Source organism: Coloeus monedula (genome assembly GCF_965178545.1).
Source record: "Coloeus monedula genome assembly, chromosome: 2".
Classification (NCBI taxonomy): Eukaryota; Metazoa; Chordata; class Aves; order Passeriformes; family Corvidae; genus Coloeus; species Coloeus monedula.
Genome location: NC_138782.1, coordinates 16,055,051 through 16,081,096, shown reverse-complemented (window position 1 = coordinate 16,081,096; position 26,046 = coordinate 16,055,051). Strand labels below are relative to the sequence as shown.

The 26,046-nt window shown below is 43.6% G+C and overlaps 1 protein-coding gene across 1 annotated transcript; it reads right to left on the bottom strand.

Moving 5' to 3' along the window:
* Positions 1 to 1,385: 1,385 nt before the first annotated feature.
* EPHX1 (epoxide hydrolase 1) lies at positions 1,386 to 25,936 on the bottom strand. The gene is made up of 9 exons (XM_082276890.1): positions 25,858 to 25,936; positions 13,886 to 14,070; positions 12,286 to 12,466; positions 9,880 to 10,107; positions 8,707 to 8,836; positions 7,871 to 8,085; positions 5,735 to 5,843; positions 3,363 to 3,488; positions 1,386 to 1,849 (listed from the first exon to the last, which is right to left on the bottom strand). The coding sequence occupies exons 2-9, from the start codon at positions 14,063 to 14,065 to the stop codon at positions 1,624 to 1,626; spliced, it is 1,395 nt and encodes a 464-aa protein (XP_082133016.1). The 5' UTR covers positions 14,066 to 14,070; positions 25,858 to 25,936; the 3' UTR covers positions 1,386 to 1,623.
* Between the last annotated feature and the right edge of the window lie 110 nt (positions 25,937 to 26,046).

Sequence of the window (26,046 nt, the reverse complement as noted above, 5' to 3'; positions counted from 1 at the left end):
TTCAAAACAGACCTGCATCACACAATATTTTGCAAATGAGAACACAAATCTTGACTGAATGAAAGCATTTGCAATTAAGCATGGAATTAGTGCTCACTACTACTCTGGAAGCAGGTAGCTGTCCTAAAGAACTCAAGAACAGCTTGAGAATCAAATCTAGTAGGGAGACCTGAGAGCTCCTCTGCCTTGCACTACTGGCACCCAGGTGCAGCAGGCTGAGGAAAGGCAGCAAGAGGTCTCATCTCTGCTCAGAAAACTGATCTGGGCTGGTCCACAGCCCATCTGCCCTAATGATTTTCTGCCACGGCTGGTGGTGGCTTTCAGCACTAGGATTTGAATGTGCCCAGCAGGAGGGTCCACTTCCCTTCTGTGAAACAAACTACATGGTATGCTAGAGTCTAAAGCCTTGTGGGATGGAGCACAGATCTGCTGAGCAGCTCTTGGCTTCCATTTCAATTAAGATTGTGAAATAATACTAATCCATGCAAGTGCTATTGATAGATTGTATTTCCCTGTGCTTTCAGAAGTAGAGAAGGACATCAGAAGTGACTGGAGAACAAAACCACACTGAAATCAGTCATCTGGATATGGGTTAAGACCTGTTTGAAGCTCAACTACACACACTAGGGACAGGAGCTGGTAAAACCATACAGCCCTTCAATTTCCTTTGAGCAGTTTGCCTTCAATCTGACCTTTGTGACAGATGCAGTACAGAATTGATAGGTTCTGAACTGATGCTTCTGTTAGCTGGTACCAAGCAAAATCTCAGTTGTTAAGAAAATTAAAAGAATCAAAGAGGAGTTATTAAAAAATTTAATGCACTTTTCTTTTAATTTTGAATTAATCAGGTTTTTATTCTTTAGTAAGAGGTATTTACAATACCCTGCCAAAGCAGCACAAAGCCACAGCATGTTGAGCCTACCTAAGGCTATGATTTAGCTTAAGAGTACAAATTCAGAGCAGAGGTAGCTGCTCCTACCCAACCCCTCCCCCTGGTCTGAGCTACAGGCACCTGTGTGCTTCAGCTGCTCCTCACATATCCCAGGAGCCTGGCACAGGGCACTCCAGCTCCTTCACAGCCAGGAAACTGCTCCACAGCCCAGGCTGGAAAAGAAAGGCAGCCAGCAGAAGGCAGTTTAAAGGTAATGTAGATCATCAATGATGATTGATTGATTGATTGATGCACTCATGCAAGTTAAGTCCTGCCAGGCTGCTCCCCACCCTTTAAGTGAGGAACTTCACACTTACAGCAACTCAAATTTTACTGCTGCCATGAAAATAAAGGCCTTTCATAACAATTAAACTGTTACTAAGTACCTTAGCAGTTGTAAGGTCTACTTTTCAATCTCAAAGCAAGAGTCAAGAATACTACAGAACACGTTTTAGAAGACAGCCAAGTATTCTTCATGCTGCTTTCTTAGCCTAGCTGAACAAAAAAAAAAGCCCAACCTAAAATCAGTTGGTCCCCATGGCAGTATCTCATCGAGATACACTGCATTTTTCTTGCTGTCCTTGCTCACATCTGGTCAATAATAAGATCTAACTACCTGGATTACAGTACACTTAGTAAGCCCTGTACATGTGCTAAGCTAAAAGTAACTACCCTGCCGTTTCTTAGGGAAGTTATTCCCCTTTCTTTTTCCAGAGTTGCTCTTTCTCTACTTTCCCCACAAATTGCAGAATATCTTTAGCAAGAAGTTCAGGTTCCTCAAAAGCTGCGAAATGGCCACCTCGAGGCATGAAGTGGAAGGAGACGATGTTGGTGTATTTCTTCTTGGCCCAAGCCTGGGGTGTGTGCAGGATTTCATTAGGGAAGGAGGCAATGCCGGTGGGTACCTGTACTGTGAGCCTGAGAGAGGAGAGAGAATCACTGTAATCTTCCAAACACTTAAACCTGCAACAAATCAAAAGTTCCAAGGGAATGCTCTTAAACAGCTGGGCACACTGTTGTTAGGCAATTAAAATTCAACTTCCATATCCTAAAAGTGAAGACAACGCTCTAACTCCTGAGGAAAAAAACTTGTATTTGTTTTTGCATACAGTGATATTAAAGCAATTTTGCAAGACATCTTGGGAACAGCATGAAGGTCAGAAGCATGGAAACAGAGCGGGGAGCCCTAGGACGTGGTGGGCAGCAAATTTCCTCTTGCTGCACACAGGGCTCCAATTGAGGGGCAAGCACACAATTTGTAAGGGCTGGAGAGAGATTTACAGAGAAGATAACCACCCAAATATGCTAAGCCTGGCAGGACAACTGGAGGGGAGGCAGGGGAAGAACTACTTCAAAGGGGGAGAGAGGAGAGGAATAATAATAATCTAGACTGGTTCAGAAGCAACGTTTCTAAATGTGAGGCTATACCTTGTAAAGTAGCTCTTGCTTTTAACTGGCACAAATGCACAATACAAAACATTCTGAACATTAGGATGTATAAGGAAGTGACTGGATTTGAGGGGAAGAGTCTCTTATAAAGTGGAATGATCCGTGCTTGTTATAAGAGCCACATTTTCTACGTTTAAATATCCCATACACATAAGCTGCATTGTCAGAAATTACAGACTTTAAAATGTAGATACAAAAAGTGTTGGGCACGTAGCCACTGGAAGCCTGAGATCAGAATTTTACACAAGACTTTGAGACTCTGTCCTCTAGGCACGTAGAAACTCACGCAGCTCATCTCAAGCAGGCAGAACCAGAGCAAGATACTGCCCACAGCATAGCCACAACAGCTTCAGGAACTGAGTCAGCTTCCTGGGAGCATCATTTCACAGCTAAATAAATACCATGGCACTAAGCTGTGGTTGCAAACACCTCAGGGCAGGTTTAAGCCTTCACTCATACTCAAGCTCACACAATTATATGCAACTAAGCTGCTGTCTTAAGAGTGTGAGTAGCAGCAGGCACATCACTCTCACTGACTCCTGAATGATGCAGTTTGTCAGTAGGCTGAAGTTGCTTCCAAAGAAGGGACTTAAGCCTTTTGCAGAAATAGGCAAACTGTGTCCAGAAATGGGCAAAAACTACAACAAACTAAACTAAACAAAACTGACTGCATGACTCACTCACAGACTAATTTAGTAACTGAAATAAAATCGGGAAGTACATGGATGCTCCATGAATGGGAGGCCCTCAAGCAGTGCCTCCAGTCAGATCTCTTCACTGATGGTTCAGGATTCCTACCTAAGCACCGTGTTTTGCAAGCACAACACAGTACATCAGCTAGCAGGTCTGTCTTGCAGAGGAGTATTGTGATAGAGCAGTCTTTTCCCTCAGCATTCAGAAACCTAAAAAGCATGAGCAATCCATCTGCAACCATAAAATTAAGATCAGGGCAAAATATTTAAAGGGAAGAAGCCACGCTTACTTTTCATGTTTCTGTGTGCCTATCCCCTTCTGGAGGTTTTCTTTGTAGAAACGCATCGAGGAGACAATGCAGCCTGACACCCAGTAGATCATGACATTGGTGAGCAGATCATCCAGGCTGAACTTCCTGAAGAGGCAAGCCCAAGAGATTGCTTAGTTAGACCTGAACACTGATGTGCATGACTTTAGCAGGGACTTGACTTTGGTTCGGTTGTAAGGAAACAAAAAAAAAGTTACAGGAAAAAAAAAGAGTTAACTTGGTTAGGAGTGGAGAGGTGAAGTTACTACTCCCCCTCTGTCTGCCAGTGACCAGTTAAGGATCCTAAAGGCTTTCAGACAGACTGGGAAGTGACATTTTAACTTCTACACAGAGGGCAGGTTCCAACAAGCACCTCATGCCCCAGCATGGCTGTCCACAGACTGGGAGGGTGGGAGCAGAACAGCACATGCAACAGCTGGTGCCATTTATTAATGATAATCTGAAATGCTACTGTGAGCCTTCAACACAGCCATCATACCCCAACAAGTGCTGTAAACAGTGCATGTTTCATATAAAATCATCAGCTGCATGCAGTGCAAACAGTCCATTCATATCTGCTGCCACTGGGCCTTTCCATAGCATGCCCCCTCTCTCCATTCCTGCCAGGTAGTTCTCAAAGGGGGTTTCATCTCTGATTTCTGCTGCACACTAAACATAATCCTTTATTAGCAAATGGTAGGTAGATGAAGCAGTAACAATCAATCCAAAGCCAATTCACAGTGAGTTAATTGTTAGTATTACAATGACTCATGAGTTCCCAGCATTTTAATGTGGGCTAAACTTTTGGTCCTAATGAGATTCTTCCCCCAAGTCAGTTTTTAATATCCAGGAGTTGCAGGGTGTATTTCTTTTCTTAGTGTAGTGGTTTGGTCCAAAATACTCATTTACTGTTTATCTTCTGTGACATAAGAATTAGGAAAAATGCAAAGCAGGCACCAAACTTGAAAGAATATAAAGTTTATTAACAGACCTAAAAGAGGGAAGGAAAAAAAAATTATACCACCTTCAGAACTCTCCTCCTCCCCCCACCTTCCTCCCTTCTCCCACTGACAATGTAAAAAGACAACCCTTAAGATGTTCAGTCTGTTTACCACTTCCATAATAACCTTGTTTAGTCCATTTAGAAAGAGAAGTCTCTTCTTGCTCATGCTATGAAAACATTATCACAATGAGACAGCCGCCCACTTCCAAATATCGTTCAGTCCATTTAGGAAGAGGAGTCTCTCTGCTCGCATGTGAGTCCCTTCCTTCGACTTGCAGCTTTTCCCACAACTGCTTTCGAGGGTCCACTCTTGAAGTTTTTTGGGGTACAATTTTAAGGTTGAGCTGTTCAGAAACAAAAACAGAGGCCCTTCTCCTTCCCTGGGAGCAAAGGGTCTTCATCATCTTCATCGTTAAGACTATCTCTGGGAGCATCTCTAGGTACTGAGGTTTTCTCCTTTCCCGTTTGGAGCAAAAGTCCTCATCTGGTTCATCTCTCCCTGTCCAAACTTCTCATGAAATTACAGCTGCGTCAGCATCTGCCTATCTCAGCGCAGGTGCTTTTGCTTACGAGTTGAACACTCCACCCCCCAGATCTTCATGAAATTACAACAGGATACTCTGATATATCATAGCTTCACAACAGAATTTCAGCTTTAAGCATCTCCTCTCTCTCTTCCCTCAGGTTTCAGCTCTTCACAGCAGTAAAAGGGTTAATCTCACCTCGGCCTTGCAGCTTTGCAGCTGGAATGTTGAATTTTTCTTATCGCAGTGGAGAGGGGGGAGAGCCGAGCTGCTCCGGCTGCCCACGGCAAGGCAGTGGGGGGGTTCCATGGCTGGAACAGGTCCATGGCTCCAGGATGGCCGTGGCCCGGCCCAGCCTGGCCCAAGCAGGGCCTGGCCGGGCCCGCTGGCCCCCACACGGGGCCCGCAGCCACCTGTGCCAGCGCCAGAAACGAGAGAGCTTGGAGGGGGAGTTTGCCTATTCTTAAATGTGGATCACAGAGGTGGTCACAACTTTAAGTGGCTTAGAGAATTGTCCATATTCAAACTGGCCAGCTGATAGGTTCTATCAGTTCCCAGAGGAAACTGTAAGCACCGCTTAGCAAGGACATCCCTTCCGGGACTATGCTTGCTAACCTATGACATCTAACATGAGATCCAAGTGGGAAGGGAATTCATCACCCTCCTGTTTGCCTGTTTGCCTCTCTGTGTGCTGTAGGGCAGCTCTGCACCAGCTGTGGTCACTACAGGCTCCCTGAGGTGTGAGGTGACCACTTCAGACAAACCTCTTCAGCTGTGACTCCAGGCTTAATCACCTCATCCAAAATGGCAGGAGAGAAAGGGCTTACCTCTCTAGACCTCCATCCTCTAGACTCTGGAATTCCATATCAGTCCATGAAGAAAACTTCTCCAAGATGTATGCAGCCAGTCCTACAGGAGAGTCATTCAAACCACAGCCTGTAAAGGAGGAGGAAAATTTAACTAAAATGGTGATATGCAACTACTGAGGGTGTTAGAACAGCTGCCTATTATAATACAGGGGATGTAACTTTACAGAGCTGTTCCATCAGCTGCTTTCTTAAATAAATAAAGTAGTACAATGAATTGGAGCCATTTAATGCCAAATCACAGACTGAGAGTATCTGCAAAGGAGCAGGCTCCACATTAGCTCACACTGAACGTTTTTTGAACTGATGTAACAGTATTGGATTTCTGCTGCCTTTTCTTTTTGCCTGGTAAGCTAATAAGATTAAGCTCTATGTGCCAAGGAAGGTTTGCTTCCATTAATCTGGAAGTTGTCATGTATTAAACAGCATTACAGAGCCAAACCCCACATGCCTACACATGACCAAGAGGATTTGCAGCATTATCTAACAGCAAAAACATTTTAAGGATTATTAGAAAGTCATTAAGGAACAGCAAGGCTCTACTAAACAGTCCATCTTCTAAATTAGCAACAGCAAACTGCCTCCATGTAGAACAAGCCTTAATATAGATTTTATAGTTTGCTTTCCTTGGACAGAAAAAAACACACCTGCACTTGGAACTTGGATCACACAGATCCCAGTGCTGTGAAATACAGGGATCCTACACTGTCCCAGCTTCTCAGTAAAACATGAGGAAAATGCATTTGAAGTTCCACCCATGCAACCCAGCCTTCCAGGAAGATGCCTAATGCTGCAGCTGGCACAATTTCATCAGTAATTGCTATTTAAACACAACAGTGCAATTTCAGTTATTAAGCAACTACTACTGATAACCGAAATAGCAAGCATTTGAAAAAGTTCTGTTGAGCACAATTTGCAGATCTGCTGGACATGGCAAGCAGTAGTCTGTTCTCACCTGCTTACTGTGAGTAGAGTACATCTGCTTACATAGAAAAAGCCCTGATACTGCTCCTAAGAGCACTTGGAATACAGGCATTTCTGTCAGAAATGTCTTCAAAGCATTCTTCTCTCCTTTCAGGAACCTGCCACTGCCCTGCTCCTCTCTTCTTTGTCCTGAGAATTGCAGGAATGCTCCAGCTCCCAAAGCATGATCTGGCTGCTGGTTCCCAGTCTGCACAGTCTGCTCTGACAGACCACACATGATTGGTAAGGACAAGAATCAGCCAAAATTCTGATTGCAAAGGAGCATGGCTTTGGCATCTCTCAGCTATTAGCTTCCCTCTCTGCCCTAAAGCACAAAAGACTGGCAATTTTTAGAAACCAAAACTCAACGGAAACAAAATTATTTTAAATCCAAAAAATTATCCTTTTGCCTACACATTTTAAGAACATACCTGCCTCTGGAGGTAAGTTTATGGAAAACCATTACGAAATATTTTCCTTAGCTATGTTTTTAATAAAATCCATCCGTGAATTGCTGCTGCACTAAACTAAAATGTAGTCAGTACTCCTGACTCAGTTGTCCAATTCAGTCACAAAAGATGTTTTTAAAATAGAAACACTTAATACTCAGATACTTAGAGTAGTTAAACCATCTGAGTGACTAGCTCGTCTAGAAAGAACACTCATAGCTACAATTTTTTTTCCTTGAAAGTCTCCAAGTGATTCAGAACAATGAGTGAAAGTGAAATTTGATTTTGCTTCTCAGGTATTACTTATCCCTATAATAAATAAGCTACATTGTGTGCTGAGACAGCTAAAAGCTTCTTGTAGTTTACATTATTTGAATGTGATCCATTCTCTGAGAAGAAACTATCTTTTGCTCTCAGCAGAGCTGCATTTGAAATGGAATTGCAGCCCCCGGTGATAGCAGAAGTGGAAAAATATTAAACAATCTATTTTATTTATGAAAACTGGAAAATGAGGTCAGTGGCACTTGCAGCATGCTCAGTTTGTAATGTCCAGATACACTGCAAAACCAGATTATTTTCTGCATATTTTTAGCAGTACATTTTGTGTCTATGGAAGTGCAACTAAAGTGAAGAGACTTAAGTATTCCGAGCTCAAAAGGTTGTGGGGTTTTTTTGTTTGTTTTACCAACAGTATCTGGCTTTGTAGCCTGTATGTGAGCGTAGCCAGACTCCGACAAGATCCTGTAGAGCCCTTTTTTCAAGAAGGGGAACATCCTCCTGACATCTTCATCCTGGAATCCAAAGAGCCCTGGGAAGTACCGGCCCAGCAGGACAGAGAGCAGGTGAGTGAGTCCCAGCTTTGAAACTGAGGCCATATTTAAATGGAGACCTTTCACATGGCTAAAGACAAAAACAGAAAAAGCCCCACAAGTTAACAAAAAGTTAACAAAAGCTCAAAGTTGTTGTATTTAGAGTCATAGAATATCCTGAGTTGGAAGTGACCCACAAGGATCATCAAAGTCCAACTCCTGGCCCTTCACAGGACAGCCCCAAGAATCACACCACGTGCCTGAGAGCATTGCCCAAACGCGTCTTGAACTCTGCCAGGCTTGGTGCTGTGACCTGTAACATTTTAAATGGACATACTTGAATTTCAGCCTGTTAATTACATCATGACCTCAGCTGCCCTTTTAGTGTGGCTTTTCACACAAAGATGACAAGTCAGAGGGACAACTGTCAGTAATCAGCACACACTCCAGGGCACCAAGCCACAAATCCTCCCTTGTTTTTCTTTACAAGTATGTGTCCCAGTCCAGACCTCAGCAAGGCCACTACAAAACTACTGCACAACTGTTTGAAAGAAAAAGCATTTAATATAAACTAAAGTATGTAATTTTGCATCATTGCTTAACACTGAGCATCAAAGAAAGAAGCTACACAGTGAGGACTTGGCAGGAACTCCCAAGTGCACAAGAAATAACTATTCAGAGAGTAAAACAGCTGTACCAACGGGGTACTCACTTGGGAGCTATCTGGGCTAGGTTGGTGCAGATGAGCCAGCCCCAGTCACCACCTTGGGTGTAGAACTCATTGAATCCCAGTCTGAGCATCAACTCATAAAAAACAGAAGCGGCACTCACGGAATTGAAGTCTGCATTAGAAGAAAAGAACACTATTTTGTACTAATTCCACCCACACTTCTGACCCTGATTCTCCACATCAAGGCAACGTTCAAGTTCCTCAAAAGCTTCAAGTCCAATTCTCCTTGCCTGTCTGTCTGACTGACTGCATGGAAGCCCTTGCTCAGCATCCAGGCAGAGTCTAGAGAGCAAGCAGAAACCATGAGGAGGACAAACGCCAGCCTTTGTTGCTGACTGGTGTTCTCCCAGTTGTCCATGCACTTGCCCCGCCACAGGGCTGCCAGAGTCCTTTAAACTCAGCTCTGTCCATACTCCATCTGAGCCCCATCAGAGGCACAGAGAGTTCCCCAGGGAGTGTGTTTCTGTTTTGTCTGCTGGGAGCACAGTCTTCTCTTAATGATAGTTGGAAACTCTTGTTTCCACCAGTGATGCACTTCTCCACTGCTTCTGCACACTAACCATGTAAATTTTAGCCAGGGAAGCTGAAAAAAGCAAAGCCAACCTTCTCCTGCTGGTCATTCACCCGCACATGTAATTAAATGCTAAACTCAGTAGCACTTTAAACACTTCCAGGCTTCAATTTGCTGCAGCTTGTGTTTGTATCCCTCAGAGCACAAGCTGAGCAAGCAGGTATTTGGCTGCAATCTGCTACGTGGATATATGAACTGCTTCGTTTCACCTCTTCCTTCTCACCTACTTGTACAATGCTGTCAAATATGGATTCAAAACACCCAAAAGGAACAGCAGTAAATTAAATTACCCTGCCTGCTCACTCACAGACAATTTGTGGATGCAATTACAATTCTTGAGTTGTCACTTCATAGCTTTTTATGGTGCTTTTAAAATTATCCATCTACACATTGCTCCAGAAACTAGCCAGTGATGTCACCCAAAATCATCCCCTTATCTCCCTCCTCCCACATGACACACAGGATCTCTGCTTCCTCACCGGGAAAACAAGAAGTGTGTAACAGGAGTTGCTGTTCTGCTAACAGAGGCTGTCTCACTGTGAGACTGGGCTTGTGGGGGTTCAGTTTCTTCTCATGTGACATACCTTTTTTGTGGGGTGCTTCAGAGAAACCATAACCAGGGATAGATGGGCAAATGACCTCAAAAATGTGCTCATCACTGAGGCCGTGGCTTGCGGGATCCGTCAGGAGAGGGATAATTTTGTAGAACTCGTAAAATGAGCCAGGCCAACCATGAACCATTAGTAGTGGCTTAGCAGCCTGGCCTTCAGGCAAACGAGGAGGCTTTACGTGAACAAAATGGATATCAATGCCTGTAAGAAATAAAATCATTAATTAGCACGCCAAAATTTACCATGGCACTGAAACTAATCACAGAAGAGATGATGAATAAAGCTTTTCTCCAGTCCTTTTTTTTTTGTGAGGGTGCAAACACACTGCACCTCTCTGGATACATTCATCCAAGGACCTTATAGTACTTTATAATGGGCAATTAAGCATCACAGCAGCCAAATGAGGTTGGCTATTTCTGATTTAAAATATATTGGCAAATTAAGACATAGAAGTGAAGCAATCTACCAACGGTAACACATTGACTCAGCTTACAGGCAGAGGAGACAATTACGTCATTTAGTCCAAGTGCCCTTAAATCTTACCCAAATGTCCCTACATGGCACGGGATAGGCCTCAGTCAGCCACAGATTTTTCTTCCTGAAAGGCCTACAACAGCAGCTTGAAGGAACCAAGAGATAGGGAATCCATCACAACTTGCAGCTGTTGGTTCGGGGGCATTAATCACTTTCCTCATTTTGTTCATGCCTTACTTTCCATTTGAACATGTCCGGCTTGTATCCCCAGCCACTGACCCTAAATGCTACAGCAAAAGGCATTTTAAAAGCCCTCAGTAAGTATTCTCTGCCTGTGGAAGCCTCCTGTAATCAGGTCACACATCTTAACAGCTGATAAGCAGTCATGCCGAATCAAGGATTTTATGCCTGGCTAAAAGAGAGTTAAAGTGTTCATTTTTGTAGTTCTTTCCTACCCTTTGTCCAAAGCTTTCAGTATCTCTCTGAGTAAACCAAAATGGGAAACTCTCCTGCTTGTTCAGTACAAAGGTAAAAACTGCAGTGTGGTTTCCATTGTGATCCTTTCCAGCAGGAAAGCTTCACGCAGCACTGCACTACCAGCTTCAGGTGAACTGCTCTTCCTCAAACTAACTCAGGGCTTAGTTTTCCAGGAAACAGGAATTTGTTCCCAGCAGAGCCTGAATGCCTCATTTCTTGATGTATTTTAGCATATTTTACTCACATCAACTCCAGTTCACCAGCAATCCCACCCTCTTTCACTGACTTGAGATTTCCCCATCCTTGACACTTCTGTGAATCTCTGTATTCTCTGAAAAGCTTTCAAGTGATGACAGAAGGTAGGAATCTGATACACAGAATGTTTGACCTTGTCTTTTCATATCTCCCCTCTGTAATCTTTCCCAACACTGACATTTCCCTTCCCATTGCTATACATAGTGCATTGTCCTTAGCTGCTTCACCCTTTCTTGTCTCAGATGGTGCTTTTTTCTTCTTTTTTAAGGGAAGGCTTTTTGGTTTTATCTTTTTCAGCATTAACATCACTTAAATAAATGCTTTATGCTCTAACCACTATGTAACACCATTTATTGTCCCAAATCCATTTAACATATTGTGGCATACTGCACCATTTGAAATAACACACAACTATGGGTGCAAGTGAAAACGTAACAAAATCCTCTGGTAAGGTTAAATTTTGCCATCATGTCAGACAATTGCCTGCTGTGCTCTAGATCTACAACTGCAGCCCCAAAAGACCCAAGCACCACCCTAAATCAGGCTTTTGAAAAAGCCCAGTCTGACCAAGCTCCAGCACAAGCAGAGCTTGGCTGAATGAACTCTTTGGAAAGGTGCAGTGTGCTCTGAATGAAGAACCATCCCCTCACACCTGGCAGCACACCAACCCCAGGGGAAAGGCACTGTGCATTCCTAGGCCTGGGAATGCTTGAAGAGGTGCAGCAGAGCACATCTGCCCTGCCAGGCAGGGACATCCTGCCCAGCTGAGGAGGGCTGCCAGGCTGATGGCTTCACTGTGACAGCAGCAGCTGGGCAGCTCCACGGAGCATCAGGAGACATCTGTGGGAATGTCTGCACGACTGCATGCGAGTCAGAGAACACGTGTACATGTTAAGATCCACTTCTGCTTCCAAACACCCGTGCCTGGCTCCTGCTAACACCAGCTGACAGCCCGCTCAAGCACAGGGAATTCTATTTGTCATGCCTTGTCCTAAAGGCCTCAGTTACAGTGAAGGAGTTCCTTGCTGCTTCGGCAGTGATGCCAGTGATCCAGACCATGGCAGCCAGAGAGGGAAGGCCCACGTGACACAACCAGAGCCTTCTTCCCACCAAGTTCCCTAGCAGACAAATGTATCTATTACTGTTTATATTTTAAGGGTAAAAGCTACACACCTTGAATCTTTGTTTTGAATTGTGGGTACTTGTTGAGGACTTCAACTTGTTTCTTCCAATTGAACTGGTTTTTCCAGTAGGACACAACCTTCCTGAGATGCACTGAGTTAGTCCCATAATGGAAGCAACTGTCCTCCAGTGGCTCAGTGAATCGAGCCTGGTCAAGTCTCCTAAATAAGTCCTACAGGGAAAAAGAAAGAACAGACATTAAAAGCACTTGTGTCTGCTGCCTTGGGCTCTACTGTGTATGGTTTCTAGTTATTCCCAAGTGAAATGGAAACAATGGAAATAACATCTCTAATTAGACACTTGTGCCTTTTGCTGATGCTCCATCAGCTGTTCCAATTCCTTTCCTCCTCCAGATGGCCTCCTTCCTCTTCCATTCACAGCTGTTCTCAGCCTTTGTTCTGCAGGGCTCCCTAACCTGTCTGCCAGGCTGACAACCACAGAGGGCAAGACGCTCTGCTGGCACTGCTGTGGCTTCACGTTTTAAGTCTTGCTGCATTTCCAGGGTACCTTCCTCACAATCAACGCATCAATCTGGCCCAAACCTTTTGCTTTCCTTCCCGGACTCCGGGGTTTCTTCTCTGGGAAACACTCGGAAGGATTTTGCATAGACAGAAAGTTGGTGAAACTAGACCAATATTATAGTTTGCCAGTCTGGAATAACAATGACAGTCACCTTCCCACTGCACTTCAGGGGTACAGGGGCTGCTAATGATGCTGCAAGATCACTCTAAAATCACCCAGCAGGGACGGACTGCCAAGAGCCCCTTCCTACCACAAACAGAACCCCAGAGTAGCTGAGGGTGAAAGGCAGGTCTGGAAATCTAACCCTGCTCAAACATTTTAAAGTTAGAAATTATCCAGCTTAGCGTCTGCAGTGTAATGGGAAAACAGAACAGAGATCAATGTCCCTTGATACTACTAAGAAGGGCAAGCAAAGTGTTAAAAAACCCAAGTCTTGCTGAGAAATTAGGAATCTATTGTAAATTAATAATATGAGCAATCCCATGAGTATTGTTTGAACCATGACTCCACAAAGACCTATGAAATCGTTCAATCCCTGGCTTAAACACTCACAATCAAAATCTTTCTATCCAACAAATTCTGCAACGTATGTGTTTACTGTAATTACCACAGTAATTTAGTGTTGACCAAAGTAGACTATTAATTACAGAAGAATCAGCATCCAACACAGCTGCAAACATAAAGCAGTCAAGAAAATGAGGTATTTGTAATTGCTTTGGAAAGAAAGGGGGAAAAAACGACATTGTTCTTATTCTGGTCTACACAAACTGAGGAAAATGCACAAACAGAAAAACAGAGTTGAGTAATCTGTAATATCATTTTTATGTTTATTGGGCTTTGCAGAGTAGGTTTATTTACCAGCAATTTTGCAAGAGCCAGCTGAGAACAAAATGACACAGTGAGATCTGCCTATTCATACCTGTCTTCTGAAGTACCGAAAAATCCCTTCCCCCAAGACCTGGACATCACAGGCACTCAACTGGTTCAATTTAAAAATTACTTCCAAACACATCCTGCATTTATTTGGCCATTTCTTCCTTCCCTCCCCCCAGCACAGAGATTTGCTTACACTCAGCTCTTCCTCTGTAGTCTCCACCTTAAATGGCCGAACACTTGTGTCTTCTTGAGTCACAGGCTTTTGTCCCTTGCCCCACCATCCATCTTTGAAGGGCAGTGTCTCTTCTTTCTTTTTGGAAAACAAGAAGTAGATGAGGAGTGTCCCCAGGACCAGGACCACCTCGAGCAGCATAATGCCTGCAAGAGAAGAGCAGAACTCTGTTAAGCCCAATCAGCTCAGGGAGACACACATTCTTTGTGAAGACTACAAAGGTTTTCCCATTTTAGACAGGATTCCAGCTACAGGATCTTCTGGCACTCACGTGACATCGATACTTCTGTGAAATTTCTGAAATAGAATGTTTTAACCTACTCAGATGGGGAAGAATTGTTTTAAATAAAAAGACATATAATAAAAACAGACCTCAAAGCAAGTAAAGAGATTATGTGGCAATTCAATAGTCATTATAATGTAAATATAACAAACATAACATAACAATAATTATAATTATGTAATTCACATTTAATGCTTTCTCTTCCTCTGAAGCTCTAGATTCCTAACAAATCCCAAAGCAGAGCATCCCTTCAGCAAGGCTTACACACCTACTGCTGTAGATTCGGAGGGAAAGAAAAACAACACGTATACACAGAATAAAAAGCGAACAGTGTGAGGGCAGCCACCTTGTACCTCCCAGTCAGCCAGGAAGTGGAGCACGGATATATTTGCATAACCCTTGAACAGCAGTGCAAAGGGTAGTTGGACCTTCCCCTTCCTTCTCCCTGTGAACTATTTTAAAGAGAAAACAAAAGCCCATTCTCTAAAATGTGATCACGTTCCCAAGGGATAAAATTCTGTCAAGGTGAAGAACAACCTGATTTCGCAGCACATCTGCATAACCCTGCTGCAGGGCTGCTGTGCTTCAGTCAAACAGAACACCTTAAAAAAAAAGAAAAAAAAAAATCCATTTTGAATGTATTTGGACTATTTCATGCTGCAAGTAGAAAAAACACTTAGACTCTCTTTAATAATTAATGTTTTCAAGCATGCCTTTAAGTATAAGAAATGTTTGTAAGGTGGTTTGGGGAACAGTACTGTCATCATTTTAATGCATAATTTTAAAGAATTTCGTGCTTCAAACACTCGTTTGCTGGGGAATTGCTAAGACATCGAGTATTTAAAAACTTCTGTAGGGCAAGGATTGTTTATGACCCAGAACATCTTCATTCTCTCTAGAGCCAGAAGGTTTTGTTGGCTTTGCTGCTGCAGAGTAATTTGATGCTCTGGAATGGCTCAAAGAGTCATCAGAATGCACCAAATTTACTCCTGGATCGAAACAGGAATTTTAACACAAGTTAACGGGAATTCACAGGATTAGAGCAGGAATGAAACTGAATTAAATCATTTAAGTGCCTTTATGTGACAGCTCAGGTTTTAGTCAACTTCTTGAGTTTAATTTTCTAATGGCTGACAATAAATAAATAAATAATAAGTCAAGATAAGCACCCATTAAAACATTTGTACAGAAGCCAAGCCCTGTGCAGATTGAACAAGCTACCAAAAAAAAACCAAAACTATTTTTCACGCATGCAAGTGCTACAGCCTTGCAAGTGCCTGAATCCTCAGAGGCTGGAGCTATTGGGAATGATAGGCACTGAGAAAATTTGATTTATTTGTTTCACTGGTGCTCCCATAATTTCTGCCACTTGTTTTTCTTCACAATGTTACCTGGAGCGCAAGACAACACTCTTTCCCCACCTTTACAACATCCAGGCCATAACTTACCTTAGAATTAAAAAGTTTATCCAATTTCAGCTTGCCTCAGCACACAAACCAATGCAGTTTAGGAGCATCCTGAGCACAATTAAATTTTACTGCAAAGCAGAACTGGAGGGGCTTCTAAAAACCTCAGAGCACTTTGCACAGAAATGATTTTTACCTACCACAGTATTTTGTAACATTTCTACTCCTAAGCCTTCAGGGAGAAAACCAGCAACTCCCCTGAAATCACAACACAACTCAGGCCGCGTCTAGACTGGAAAGGTTCACCACCAGAACTGTGTAAACACCACACAGAAAAATCCAAACTCTTGGCCAACTCCAATCTGTCTCCAAAGCCCCCCGACAAACAGTAGTGCTGCTGTCAGTGCCAGCCCTGCTGGGCAGGCAGAATGGCTGGGCTACCTACAAAACCAGAGCACTCTTTCTCCTGGCTCCTGCTGCATCAGCACCACGGCCTCATGAGCACAGCGACAGAGGCACAGCACCCAACACGGAACTGCTCTGCCCAGGAACAGAACCTCAGCCCCTTCCTCAGCAAGAAACCCTCACGTCCTAAGGCACTGGAGTACCCAGAGCTACAGAACCATTTCTGCTCCCCCCATCTGCTCTGGAGGACACTTGAGAAAGCAGAATTTTCTCAGCACAAGACCTGGGGAGGGGTTGTGTGCAAATGTGTGTATTTTGCATTCGCCTTGGACTGCGTGTGGAAAGAAGGCGCTGTGTGAACAGACACCCATTTTTGCAGTGAATTCCAAACACACCTGAGGACGAGCTTGTTTACAATCCAGTAGTAAGTGCCAAAATCAGCTTCAGGTCTCACAAGAATTCTGTCTTCTATTGCAGAGAGTTGGAGCTGGTGACAAACTGATTTGCATGAGATGTCATCCTGACTTGGAAGCAGCTGCCTCTGGTATCGGTTGGATTATCTTTTGCTAACACAGAGACCCTCTGTATTGAATCTCTCAGCTCCCTCGAAAGTGCCTGTAAAATTCCTGATTACAATGAACACGGGACCCAGAGCTCTAACTATGTCACATTTTTCACTGAGTGCCCAGGAAGGGAAGGGCCAAGTGCGTCAGCAGTATTTTGACTCGCACCAGTTCACAGCGCACTCGAGGGGATTGTTTTGTGAGGGATGAGCTGCTGGGATGCAGCATGTTCCAACCAACAGCTCCAGCCTGGGCCCAGAGGAGGCCACTCAGAGCAGTGATTTCCCATGTTCACTATTCAAGCTACTTCTCTAGAACTCTTGTGTGTTGTTTGAGCAGCACAAAGCAACCTCAGTCGTGATGCATCTGCACCAGAATTTCCTCCGCTAATCACTGCTGAGATCAGTGGTGAAATGGAAGCTATCAGCTCCTTAACACTTGTTTCAGCTGCAGCAATACAGCACCACGAGTGTGGAAGGACAAACAGGTACAGTAACACTTTTCTACCCTCAGTTTTCAGAGATGTCAACAACAAAGCTGGTGGTTTTGTTGTCTGAAGTCTCTTGATGCAACCACACTGGCACGTTGCCTTTATAAACCAGTACTTCAAAGGGAGTTCATGTATTGGTTTGGCTTTTCCCTCTTTTTAGGTGACCAAAGGCAAGACCTTAGAAGGAAATATTTCCATTTATTCCATGGTCCTTGGGCTCCAAGACTTTGCTGTACCCCAGGGTGGATATTGTTTACAGACAGCACTTAAACACTTTAGACAGTACTTTTATCCTAAAGAGCTCAAGGAAGAATGCTTTTGGTTTGCTGCTTTAAAAACATGTTTTGAAAGAAAAATGTTGAAATGCAATGGGCCCAGTAAATAGCCCAAAACCAAGCTCCTCTTGAAGAAGGCCAAGCACATCTCAAGAAATATGTTTGCAAGGAGACCCCAAAACTTCCTTACAGTGTCTTACTGCTCCCTACTGGAAATAGTTTTTCAGGAAATAGTCCTGGTTTTCAGCACCTTTTTGCATTTTGATTTGTCCTCTGTCTGTGCATTAACATCAGAGCTAAGGGGCTCACAGGAACAGAGCAATTATTATTTACATCAAAACTATGTCCTGTCTCTTGCTCTGTCTTCACCAATACACAGGAGTAGATGCCCGAGAGAACAGCGCTCTTTCTTTTCAGAGAGGTCATCTATGAAACAGCTTAATAGTAAAACCCCCACCTCCTTCTACAAGCAAACACTCATCTTTGCCTTGCAGCATTAGAACCCATCTCAAACACGTTGTTGGAGGAATAAGCAACTGTTCAGACCTTCAGCCTAACGCTGGAAACGCGTTCTGGCCCAAACACAACCCAGCTGCTGTGAACGATGCACAACACCCGCAGCTCTGAGGGGTGCTGCCAAACTCTGCCAGGGCAAAACTGCTGCTGCATGGGTGAAGCAAGGCTGTGAGACTGATGCCATGATGATTTTTTGCTTTTTCTTTTATACCCCTTTTATATACCTTTTACAGCTTTTTGTATTCTTAGTGGTTTTTTAGCCTACATTCTTAGACTTACTTTGTCAAGCTAGGAGACTGAACACCTTAGAAGCCTCATAGTTAGGGATCAGAAGGCCCCAGACCCCAAGGTCCTCTCCACAACACACTTTGTAAACTAAGATAGGACCATCCAGGGGGAAGGCTCCTTGGGGAGGGGGCTCACTCAAGCCTCTCACTGGGGAATCTTTGATAGATAGGCTAATTAGTGAGACCTATAATGTTATACCAGGTCTATCGCGGGTGTGCATTGTGGTGTGCATCTCAGCGCATTCCACCTGGACATGGCGCACCTAAGGATCCTGAAAATAAATACTGAGGTAAAACCCCTTTTTCCCTTCTAACCGTGTTTGATTCTTGATTTTAAGACCAGGAAAAGGCTGCTTTCAGACATATGCCACAGTTAATCACAGCTTAGGGTTAGTAACATTTTCTCTCCAAGACTGGTTTACCAGCACACTGCGAGGGAGCTCAGAGCACTTGGCACACTCTCAGAGATACAGGGTTTATTGATTAATAATTACTCTGCAGGAGAGATAACAGCTCAATTTAGAAGTGATTTTTCTGTTTATTTTTGTTCTCTTACATAAAGTCCCACATCAGGCTTTACCAAAAAGGCACCTCTCTGCTGCAGAGTCTTTGTTCACACATGGGTTTGCCCAAAGAGCAGCAATTGCAGGTTACTCTTCTTCCCAAGAGACCTGAAGGAACAATAACCCCACTGAAGGACTTCAAAAACTTATGGCACCTGTAACAGGGTCCCTGAGGACTGCCACAGCTTAAAAGGGACTAAGACATGGCACAACCCCCACAGCTTCACCCTCAGTCTATGTCCTACCGTCTCCAGGCATCACATTTTTGCCACTATGTAGCACCAGAAACAGACAGAAAACCATCAAGTCACTTGTAGAAGAAAACCTTCCTACTTCTGTAGTTTATGGAGCATTATGACAAGCTTGAAAATAGCTTAGCAATGCTGAAATTGCTTTGCATACAAGTGATAACATCTCCCAGGTGAACATGAAATGATACATTAACATTGTAAGGGAGGAGGGGAGGCAGGCATGGGATGAAATAAAACGTCCTACTCAGGAAAGCAAATCAAAGACAGGAAATACAAATCCAACAGAGTTTCTGGCTTGTCTCAATAAGAAATTTAGCATTTACATTTTTTATTGCCACAGGGAGGTGGCACACAATGCTATCTCCAAAACAGCAGGAAGAGATGGTATCGTCCTATTTTACAGGTTTTTTTCGAGACTGTTCACAAACAGAAATTAGCCAGTACAGAAGGAACCTAATTAGAAGGCTACAAGCAAGGAGTGAGGTCACGTCCCCAAAAGAGGGGAAACCACACTCTCTCAGGCTTCTGCCAGGAGTGGGGCATGCTGCTCCCGGGACAGGGCTGGGGGTACACTGCTGAGGAACACCCCATGCCTGTGGCACTGAGGCACTGCTCCCGTGCAGCTCTTCACCTGCTTTGTCCCTTGGATAACAGGAACAAGCAACAGGGCCAGTTTAGGCTCTGGGGGTGCCCGAATGCATCACCCAGAACTTGCACTTACAGCACTTAGTCCTCCAGGCACGTTATTCCAGGGGAGTGGTTGAGCACCTTACACAACACGTTCCCACCTCATTTTTCCTACAATGACAATCAACTGTTAACTCTCCAGTACTACCCTGAAAGCCCACAGGCACTGAGACCCAAGTCTAGCTAAGTATAAAAGAAAAGCTGTATGGGACCAAGTTCACTGTTGTCCACTTCGCCTCACCCAGGGGCAGCATATTTATGTAACCACTGGCCAGTCAAAGCTGGTATCCCAATCACTATTTAAAATACTGCATTACCACATTCTTAAGAGGAAGAAAGTCAATTTACAAGAACACATATTTAAGAAACACTACTTGCTCTTTCAAAGCCATGCCCCACAGATTTTTTTGTGCTCCTTAAAAACATGATTCATTTATCTCAATTTTCCTTATTTTGCTTCTATTATGCTTGAACAAACCCACTCCCTTTCAAGAGTCTAAAAAAAGCCTTTGGGCTACATAAACTCAAACTGACAGAATCCAGCTTGGGATCTGTGTGATGCCCATTATTGTGATCTAATGGCTGTGTGCATGATTCAGGAGAAAGGAGATGCACTTTCCATCTGCAATAATTTCTGTTTAAGACTCTGCAGACAGAAAAGCCATGAAAGGATTCTTAAATCAGCACTGTTCAGTCACGATGATTAAGGGTGAAAGAACTGTTCAAACTACCATAATAATGCATTAAGGTTAGATCATGCAAAGATTTTATCCTATTTATCTTATCCAGCCCTAACTTTTATTTAATGACCCTCAAATCCCAGCAAGAACAGGTTTTTTGCACAGGTGCAGAGAAGTGACAGTAGCCTGGCATACAATGGAGGGTGAACACAGCTGAAAGTGCTCTCAATGCTCTCTCAAATTCCATCTGACAGCTAAAAGAGAGAAGGATACCATGCCAGCAACAAGTTTTTTAAACGTTCTTAGCCACTATCCAGCCAACTAAATGACACAGTCCAACAGAGTCCAAACAACATCTTGAGCTTTACTTCAACATTTCATTCCTAGTGTCTGAAAAGAAATTATGAACAGCACATGGTTCTGTTTTGCCTTCCACTAGAATTTCTAGCAATAATGAGGTTAACCTCCTCATCCTATGCCTGTATCTGCATTTTACAGAAGGGGTGGAAAGATAGAGATATATGAAGATATAGAACCAAAAGAGTGAGATATTACAGATAAGGAAACGAGACTGAGGTAATTGCTCCTCAGGTCTTAAGGCAAATTAGGGCTCTATTTTTAGCTTCACCAAATCCTCTGGTACTGAAGAGTAAAAAGTTACCCTCCTTCCCTGCCATGGTACTAATTGCCAATGTGTTGCCCACCCTGATCTCCAGATAAGACTTGTTTTCATCCCAAGCTGCTTGGTGGTACAGCACAGCATGTCCCCTTCTATTTACTGCAGGATCTTCCATTAGTCTAAGTCTCTGAAGATTCTTCCATGGAATCAGGGAGGGAAAGATCTTTCAGCTAGCAGATTTACAAGCTTTTTGTATTAGCACTGTTAGAAAACTGTGTTACTGAAACCTTTAATTATTAAAACATGCAGAATTGACGTATATGTGGTGCTTTAGAGGGGAAAAAAAGAGTGCAAGTAGTTTGAGGTATGTAAGAACAAAGTACATGACAACCCTGCAGTTAAAAGAAGGTGTAGAGAAGGAAACGATGAATATAAAGACTGCCAGAGGAATTTTCTGGCAAACTGCAAGACAGATGAGGTGCACATTGTGAATTTAAATCAGGATCACAACTCCAAGCAGTAAGGGCAGCATGAATGAAAATGTGCTCCTTCCCCTGCGATGTGACTCCCTCCTTCGGCTGTGACGCAAGATGACTTTCATCTTCTACGATGCCAGACTTCCTCTTACCTCTGACACCAGTATCCCTCTTACCTTTATGATGAGACTCCTTCCTCCATTTGTGAAGATTTCCTGCTTTTTTCTATGATGTCAGATTATTTCTTTCCTCTGTGATATCACACTCTCTCTTATCTCTATGGCGATTCCTCCCTTTCTCAGCAATCCCAGACTCCCTCCTTCCTACAGGAAGCCACATACCCTCTTACCTCTATGATGTCCAGCTCCTTCATAGCTCTGTGATGCCACTCCTCCCTGCTTTCCTCAATGATGCCACTCTCTTCCTCCTTCACAATGCCAGACTCGCTCTTACCGCTGCACTGAGATGTGATGGCAGACCCTTCCTTCCTTCCTTCCTTCCTTCCTTCCCTTCCTTCCTTCCTTCCCTTCCTTCCTTCCTTCCTTCCTTCCTCTCTTTGATGAAACTCTCCTTCCTTCACAATTCCTCTTACCTCCATGATGATACTCCTTCCTCCCTCTACTACTGCAGATTTCCTGCTTTTTTTTGATGCCAGACTCACTTTTCATATGATGCCACACTCCCTCTTATCTCTGAGATGTCCAAATCCATCATACCTCTGTGATGCCACTCCTTCCTTCCTCATTGATGCCAGACTCTTTTCTTTCTTCATGGTGCCAGACTTGCTCTTCCCTGTGTGCGAGACTCTCTCCTTCCTCAGTGTGAGATGACCTCAGTCCTCTGTAATGCCCAGCTTTTCCACATTTCCTTCTTTTTCTCTCATGCCACAATTCCTCCTTCCTTGACAATGTCTGACTCCCTCTTACCTCTATGATGAGACTCCTTACCTCATCTATTACTTCAGATTTCCTTCTTTTTCTAGGAGACAAGACTCCCTTTCCACAAAGCCTGAATACTCCAAGTATAATGCAAGAAATGTGCAAATCATACATAAGACAACCAATTCATTTTGCCTAGAGCCGTAAGTGTAAAAGGAAAAAGGAATATTAATTGTGACTATGGAAACAGGAAGAGATCGAAACTTGTTATCTCTCTATGAAGACTTCATTCCCAACAAGGAAAGGAACTTTAAATGATGCCAGAGGAGGGGAACAGATGGTAGTCATCATTTTCTGTCAAATAACTGCAACACCAAAAGGATGTGCCAGAGTAAACATGTAACAAGAACAATTCTTACTACTTCATCTCACTCTTAATAACAAATGTTTAAGTTCTGTTTTGGATTCATGGCCTTCATCTAGAAAAGTGCACTACCTGTACCCACCAGATTAGAGCAGTTAACACTCTAGATGAAGCACCCAAGAGGTCCTTCAACAGAGCTTGGGTTCTGATTCATCATAGATGGTGTTTTATCTGAGAGGAAGACTTGTCTTCTATCAGACAGCAAAGCACACCCAGGCTGCAGATACAGAACAAACAGGGAGAGCAAGAGTTATGTGTCTTCACTACAGAATTCACAAGATGAACAAAATTTGACTGCTGGGTGCAATAAATGTGAGAAGAATTGCTTGAGACAGAGAAAGAACAACAAACCCCAAAACTTTGTTGAGCCCTTTCTTGTCCCATGGATTACACTTAAAAATCTCCCACAGAGATGTTTAAAAAAAACAAAAAAAAGTTGGAGGAATGTTGGAAAACAGCTCACTTTTAAGACAGGAAACCTAGCAAACAGCTCCTGTTCCTTAATCCAGCAGGATCCCTTCATAAACATGATCACAGGTAATTGCTTCATTGTGGCAAATACACTATTGAAAAAAGCAACTAACAAAGCATGGCCACCACAATTCCCACTAAAATATTCCCAGGCCTGCCAATCAGAAAGCATTTAATCAATAACAATGCACTTAAATACATATAAAAACTGAGAATGCTGCTTCAAAAAACCAACCACAAACCCCAGGGTATATTCACATCACTGTCAGCCATCCTGCTATGTCTAGCATGACCAAGATATTAAAGCAAATGCCGCTTTAGAAGATGTTTTGTGCTTTACTATTTATGTAAATACCCATTTACACACACAATGATGCTTTTAATTAAAAATAATGTGTTCAGAGGAAGAATCCAGGACTTTTTCAGCAGTAGTATTCAGAAGGGAAAGAAGTATTTTCAACATTAATTACAAGCAGACCAAAGCTCTTCAGAGAGAAGCAAGATGCTCTACTTTCCAAGTGACTTTTCTTCAGGGACTTACACAGTAATTAGAGATCTAGTTGCCACATTTGGAACTTGCACTTTAAAGAAGACTGCCCTGGATCTGGGATTGTGCATGGCATGAAGAAAATACTCCTGCAGGCTCAAAGAAGTAGTGGACACTCCACCACAAAGGTAAGGCTTTACCTCTTCTCATCTGGCCACAGAATTTGAATACTCCAACTATAATGCAAGAAATGTGCACAGGAATATGTAAGATAATCAATTTACTTTGCCTAGAGCTATAAGATGTACTTCACCTACCACCCCCAGCCCTGCTTTGCTACTTCTCCACTGACAAATTACTTGACAAACTATTACTGAAGCAACAAGTCTTTCTGGGAGTATCACCATTCCAGAATTATTACCCCAAACCTTTTCATTTACCTGTTGTAATTACTCAGAACAAATTGGTCCTTCCACCAAGGAGCCTGAGCTTGTTTCACAGTGCTTACAAGATTAAAACATTGCCATTTTATGCCTAAAAATACTAGGTAGGCCTGAAAGCTTTGCTGAAACCCTGGATAAACAAATGGGCTGAAAAGAATGATACTGCCCTACAGGATGACCAAATACTTGAAGTACAGTAAATCAACAGGGGGGCAAAAAAGCATTTGAAAACACCCAGTAATCCAATACCTATTTTGGGCAAATCATACAGAGAAATTGCATGTGGATTCTGGCTGCACTGGTTATTACCAACCGTGCTCTATTTCAAATTATTTACTTCAAAACTAGATCACACGAAATAAAATAACAAACTCTGGAAAAAATAACAAGCCAGCAGAGTTTAAGAAAATCACACACAAGTTTTTATATGAATTCAGACTGGAAAAGATGTAGAACAAAGAGCCATGAACTTGACACTGTGCCAGAACCTTACCCACAAAGACTTCAGCTCTGACAAAGATCTAATCCCGTCCTTGGACAACTTCAACTGTGGATTGATTTTCAAAGCTGCTTAATTGCTTTTGGGGCTATCTTCCATCGATTTTCAGTAAACATTAGCAATCTGTGCACTCAAGCCTCAGTTTTAGCTTACTTCAAACAGGAGTAATATCCGCTTCAGGGGAGAAGCACAGCATCTGCAAAGAGCAGTGCCAATCAAAATATGAACCCTGCATTTGTGGCTCTCTACGTAGCTTTGAGACATTGGCTTCTAAGACTGATCCTATCTTGTAGGTTCACCTAAAATAACTAGGCAAATTCTCTTCTTTTAGACAAAGTTATGCTAGGAAAAGAAGGGAAGAGAAAGCAGCCTAACTCAATAGAGTTGGAAAATTAAGCAATGCGTTCGATAATGGTATGTTTTAACTGCTGGGCAGTCGAAATCCCAACTGAATTCTGACAAACTGAACCCAGCTTGAGCAGAGAGTACACAATTTGCTTAGTCTTTGCAGATTGCTCAATTATGCATCAAAATACGTGCATTAAAAGGTTTTCTTCTCATGCCTAAAATGCTTGTTCAGCAAAGGGAATTATGTATAAAGTACTCAATCAAACCATTCTCAGGTCTGGCAAAATTATCCGTAAATAAAGAAAACTTCAATTTCATATCCCCATTTAGAAATTAGTAAATAAACCAAACAGAAACCATTTACATGCCAATAGTTAAAGCCACTTACTCTAACTAAACAGGGAAACCTGGCGACATTCCCAAGGAATGCTAACTATAATTGTTGTTTCCCTAAGCACTGGTAAATCCCGCTTATCAGGGACCTTACGCTGGAAAAGCACCCCTGGCTCCAGCAAGCTGTTGGGAATGCCACATTCACTCCCCCACCAGGAATGCAGATTTGGGCCTTCCTGTTCCCGAAACCAACAAAAAGTCCCCAGACGACCCACTGCGTTATTCAGACTTGATCAATTCCCATTGTTAGGAGTACGCGCAGTACCGCGCTCCCTTTAAATCCCGGGCATCTACGGGCCGTCGGCGCAGCGCCCGCGGGCTTGGGCACACGGAATCGCTTGAAAAAGCGGATTCCCTTTACTGCATGGGAAGCTCAGGCTCCTCTCCCCGCCGGGGCACCGCTCGCATCCCGCCGCGGAACATCCCAAGCCCAGCCCGTCCCGCCGCACCGCGGCCCCCCCATCCCGGGACCGCGCCCGCCGCTCTCACCTGCCGGGCCGGGCCGGAGCGGGCACCGCGCTCCCCGAGCCTCCCGAGCCTTCCCGAGCCTCCGGGGCCACCCCCCGGCCGTGCCCTCCCTCCGCAGCCCGCCGGGAGATGTAGTTCTGCCCGGGCCGGAGCTCCGGGGCAGGGCACAGGGGCCCCGCTGTCGCGCAGGCTTTGTCCCCTCAGCCCCCG